Consider the following 5624-nt stretch of genomic DNA (forward strand, 5'->3'; position numbering starts at 1 on the left):
TCAGCCAGGACTGATGGAAAGTGGCTTGGTGAACCCCCCTTGCCAGCTCTTTCAGCACCCTTGGCTGCATCCCATTCAGCCCCACAGATCTCTGCACATCTTTGTGGTGCAGCAGGACCATCTCCTCCTGGATTGAGGTGGGCTCATTCTGCTCCCTGTCCCTGTCTCCCAGCTCAGGGAATTGGATTCTCTCTGTACAACTGCTCCTGTTACTAAAGACAGTGGCAAAGATTTCATTAAGCACCTCAGCCTTGGCCTCATCTCTCAACAATGTTTCCTCCTGAATCTGATAGAGGATGGAGGGTCTCCCTGGTCTTTCTTTTATTTAAATGGAGGACAGATGAATTTCTAGCTGGGCTTTGGACCAGCAATGAGGAGAAACTGTCATCTGAACTGTTGTTCTTCCCTCAGCATTACACACCCCACACTGCCCCAGGAAGAGCCTGAGCAATGCCTGATGGACAGGACCTGTCTTCCCTGGGGCTGGGGGTCAGGGCTTGGCCTTTCTGCTTCCTCAAACCAACCCAGGGCTTGCTCAGCATCTCAGCTGCTTGTACATTGCCTTTGCCTACCAGCCAACATGGCCTCCAATTACCTGTGCTAACGAGTCCCTGGGGAGGCTCAGCCAGCAATGGCTCTCAGCGGGACTCATTAATACTTCAGGTACTTTGGCTTCTGCTTTTGACATGGAGTTTTTTGTGTAATTTCCTCTCAGTACCTGAGCTTCAAGGACTCAGCACCAAATGCACCCCAGAGCTAATTAAAAATAAAAAAGCAAGCCCTAATGAGTTATGTCTCTTTGTGTAATTATCTTCAAGTCTTCAAGAGATGTACAGATCATTGAAGCTGTTTCAAAGGGAGCTCAGAGTAAAATTGATTTATTTTTAAGGGTGTAGGTTCTTATTTTCACTGTAGAGGAGAGGTGACAACCTCTGACTGAGATTGATCCAGGGTGCCTCCTAAGGTCCTCTGGACTGGTCTGAAAAAGGGTCCCTTGAGGCAGTGGGGACAACCTTGCTGCACATCTCCACAAGCCCACCATGACTCTCACCAGCCAACTGGGACTTGCATCCCTTGTCCTTACATCAGGTCTCTCTGCTGCACTCCACAGTGGGGCATTACAGCCCCTCTGTACCAGCTCCCCTGCTTTCCTTAGAGAACTGGCTGCACACAGGCAGCACACAGGGAGTTATTTTCCCAACAACACAAGAAACCTGACAAGATTCACCATTAAATCAAACACTCCTCACTCTATGCCAAGTGCAATCTGCCACCAGTGAGACTCACCTTGCACAAAGCTTAACCCTGTCAGAGATGTTCTAGTGAGCAAGAAGACTGTGAAATCACCACAACTCAAGAGCTGGCTAAAGACAGAATGAGTCAGACAAGTGCCAGAAAGGCAAGGGTTTCACTCCCTGAACCTCAGAGCAGCAGCTGGATGGTTGAGAGGTTTCTGAATGGTCCAAGGAGAAGGGAAATCTAAAGACCAACCAAAAATGGTGGTGTGCAGATCCACTGTTGGAATGATGATTTCAGACATGGTCAATTGACTTTGGACAGTTAGAAATATGTGACAGACAGGGGAGATTAAATGCACAGCTGTCCTGTTTCAGGCCAGGCAAGAGTTCACCTCCCTAAGCAGCCAGCAGTGGTGACTTGTGTTAGCACAGCTGAGCTGAGTGTGTCCTGGCTATTTTCCTCTGTCCTCGTTTCTGTCAGGATGGAGTTAACTTCATTTGTAGCAGAGGATGGAATGCTGTGTTTGAGAGTTAAAATGAAAGCAGTGCTGATAACACCCTGATGGTTTTAGTTGCTGTCAGACAGTCAAGGACTTTCTCAGCTCTTCATGAGAAAGGAGGGGCGAAGCCAGGACAGGTGACCCAAACTGGCCAAAGAGAGTATTCCATGCCAATCACGTCCTGCCCAGGATATCGGGGGGCTGACGGGAGGAAGAACAGGGGCGGCTCTGGGATGTGCGGTTCTTGGGGGACGGTCGGGTTCCGGGACGGCTCTGGGTGGCACGGCCTGAGCTGTGGGTTTGGTGAGAAACTGCATTGTGTATCAACAGCTTCATATATTTTTGCTCTGAAGTCCTGTTGGCATTGTTATATTGTATCTTTCTGTTATCTCAGTAAACTATCCTTATCCCAACCCACGGGCCTCTTAGTTTCTTGGTTTTGGGTTATTTGCCCCTTCCTCTTCCCTTCCCTTGCCTCACCCCTCCCCCCCACCCCCCCCCCCCCCCCCCCACCCCTTTCCCCTTCCCCTGCTCTTTTCCTTTAAGGAGCAGGCAGCTGCGTGGATCTCAGCTCTGCAGCCAGGGTGAAACCATGACAGTCTTTTTGGTGCCCAACGTGGGGCCCGAAAGGTTGGGATAACGGTAGATCTGACCCTGACCCGATTGCAATTAAGACAAAGTTCTGATAAGCACTGTTGTTTAAGCAGTCTCTGATCATGATGCTGTGGTATTTATTCACAAGGCTGTGGTCACAGCTGTGGCAGCAAAATCACTGCATGCTGTATGCAATCCTGGTAGGATATTTTACCATCTCGGGGCTGCGTCTCCTGTTTTTGTTCCCGTACTTCACTTTGGTGTATTTTATGATAACAGTCTATGATACAGTAATATCGATGAACGTGAACTTGTGCTGGTATTTGTATGAGATTTTGCTGCCCTGTGTATTCCAGTGACAGGGAGGGGTTAATAATGGCAGCTGGTATGGTGGGAGTACAGAAAGAAATATCTATGCTGCTTTCTCTTCCTTTGGGCTAAATACAACAGCTCTGGGAACAGTTTTTGAAAATTTCCAATATCCCTGGGATATTCCAACTAGTATTTTACAGGGTTTAGTTTTGGTGGAAATGGTTCAGCTTTTGTTAAATATTAAGCAAAGGTTTATGAATACCACTCAAGAGTATTCCGCGAGGCCAGATAATCACGAGTGGCAGGGTATGTGGCAGAGTGTGGGCAACTACCTAGGCACTTTCTCACGCCCCATGTTTTGGAGTTTCACCCCTGAACATTTACAGGACCCTGATAAAGTGACTGCATATCTGAAAAGAAATTGCTAAATAGCCCATTGCCGGGTTCATTATTCCACCCATTGCTGGATTCAATATATTCATTATTGCTATTATTGCTGTATGTTACTGTATGTTGTACCAATGGAGTTACAGCTGGAGTCATACAAGTCAATGAAGGCAGAGTGCCACAATGGCGGGACCAAGTCCTGGTGTTCCAAGAACTTTGTCCTCCTTCCCTTTGAAAGTGAACATCTTTGATTCACAGACTATGAACATGGACCATGTCAGGTGTATAGGTTGAGAGCCCGAGATGCAACATGCAACGATCCAGTGGTGCAAACACACACCATGAGACACTGTTACGATGAATGGAGCCTGAAAATCATGAACTAAATATTCATTTACTCAACAAACTCAGAGGAATGATCCATAGACTAAGGGAATAATACCTGTATGCACGTGTGTGTGTACACGTGTACATACATATATGTGTGTCTGAAACAAGAAACTGGTTGTACCCAAAAGAAATGGTTGGATCTGGTCATGTCGTAAATGGTATGGAATAAGGGGTGGATAATGTCCTGGTTTTTGGTCAGGATGGAGTTAACTTAATTTGTAGCAGCAGATGGAATTCTGTGTTTGAGAGTTAAAATGACAGCAGTGCTGATAACACCCTGATGTTTGTAGTTGCTGTCAGACAGTCAAGGACTTTCTCAGCTCTTCGTATTTCTCTAGCTAGAGAAAGGAGGGGCAAAGCCAGGACAGGTGGCCCAACTGACCAAAGAGAGTATTCCATGCCAATCACGTCCTGCCCAGGATATCGGGGGCTGACGGGAGGAAGTCCGAGGGCGGCTCCGGGACGCGCGGTTCTTGGGGGACGGTCGGGTTCCGGGACGGCTCTGGGAGGCACGGCCTGAGCTGTGGGTTCAGTGAGAAACTGCATTGGGTATCAACAGCTTCATGTATTTTTGCTCTAAAGTCCTGTTAGCATTGTTATATTGTATCTTTCTGCTATCTTAGTAAACTATCCTTATCCCAACCCACGGGCCTCTTATTTCTAGGTTTTGGGGTTATTTGCCCCTTCCTTTTCCCTTCCCTTGCCTCTCACCCCCCCTTCCATCTTCCCCTGCTCTTTTCCTTTAAGGAGCAGGCAGCTGCGTGGATCTCGGCTCTCAGCCGGGGTGAAACCACGACATAACCTCAAACATAAAATACTAAAAATTGAGACTGGTCCAAACATGAGATACATGGTCAGTGATATGTAGAAGAAGATAAGCCTTTTATTGCTTAGAAACATCCAGTCATCAGTTTCCACATGGCATCCTTGAGCTCCTGGTTCCTCATGCTGTAGATGAGGGGGTTCACTGCTGGTGGAAACACCGAGTAAAGAAATGACACTAGCACAACCACAATCAGGGACGAGATGGAGGAGGATTTCAGGTTGGCAAACACCGCAGTACTGACAAACAGGCAGACCACAGCCAGGTGAGGGAGGCAGGTGGAAAAGGCTTTGTGCCGACCCTGCTGCGAGGGGATCCTCAGCACAGCCCTGAAGATCTGCACATAGGACACCACAATGAACACAAAACAACCAAAACCTAAACAGGCACTGACCACAATGACTCCAATCTCCCTGAGGTAGGCATTTGTGCAGGAGAGCTTGAGGATCTGGGGGATTTCGCAGAAGAACTGGTCAACAGCATTACCACGGCAGAGGAGCAGTGAAAATGTGTTGGCTGTGTGCAGCACAGAATAGAGAAACCCACTGCCCCAGGCAGCTGCTGCCATGTGGACACAAGCTCTGCTGCCCAGGAGGGTCCCGTAGTGCAGGGGGTGGCAGATGGCAACGTACCGGTCATAGGACATGACAGTGAGCACAAAGTACTCTGTTGTGATCAAAAATACAAAGAAAAAGAGTTGAGCCACACATCCTGTGTAGGAAATGGCCCTGGTGTCTGACAGAGAATTGGCCATGGATTTGGGAACAGTGGTGGAGATGCAGCCAAGGTCAAGAACAGAGAGGTTGAGGAGAAAGAAGTACATGGGGGTGTGGAGGTGGTGGTCACAGGCTATGGTGATGATGATGAGGCCATTGCCCAGGAGAGCAGCCAGGTAGATGCCCAGGAAGAGCCAGAAGTGCAGGAGCTGCAGCTCCCGTGTGTCTGCAAAGGGCAGGAGGAGGAAGTGGCTGAAGGAGCTGCTGTTGGACATCTGCTGCCCTCAAGTGGGGAGAGCTGTGAGAGTTGGAAAATACAGTGAAAAGTTAGGAAAATCTGCTTTGAGGAATACCTCTAGCAAATTTTAGTGAATACCCTCAGATTGACACTCTGTATTTGGGAAGACTTTTGGCAGGTCCCTTTTGGGAGCTCTGTTTTGTGCTGCCTTGAGCTTGCCACTGCTGGGAGGAGGGTAAATCCCTTGTGGATATGAATGAGCTTTTCAGCACTGTCACTCCAATTTCACCTGAGGGCAGAGCAGAGCTTTGGAGCTTTGGTTTTCTCCTGCCTGTACCTGAGGTGTGTTTCTTCTGTCAGAACTCCCTGACATTGCTGCTGCAGTGCCAGTGAAACCTTCCCCTGAGTGCATAGTGGGCAGAGCTG

The 5624-nt window shown here is 48.5% G+C and overlaps 1 protein-coding gene across 1 annotated transcript; it reads right to left on the bottom strand.

Moving 5' to 3' along the window:
- Nucleotides 1-4311: 4311 nt before the first annotated feature.
- LOC311200890 (olfactory receptor 14A16-like) lies at nucleotides 4312-5235 on the bottom strand (the record flags this gene model as incomplete). Its single annotated transcript, XM_084275193.1, has 1 exon — nucleotides 4312-5235. One exon carries the CDS (start codon nucleotides 5233-5235, stop codon nucleotides 4312-4314), a length of 924 nt encoding a protein of 307 aa, XP_084131319.1.
- Nucleotides 5236-5624: the final 389 nt, after the last annotated feature.

The sequence above is a fragment of the Gallinula chloropus genome (assembly GCF_964237585.1).
Source record: "Gallinula chloropus genome assembly, chromosome: 25".
In the NCBI taxonomy this organism is placed as follows: Eukaryota; Metazoa; Chordata; class Aves; order Gruiformes; family Rallidae; genus Gallinula; species Gallinula chloropus.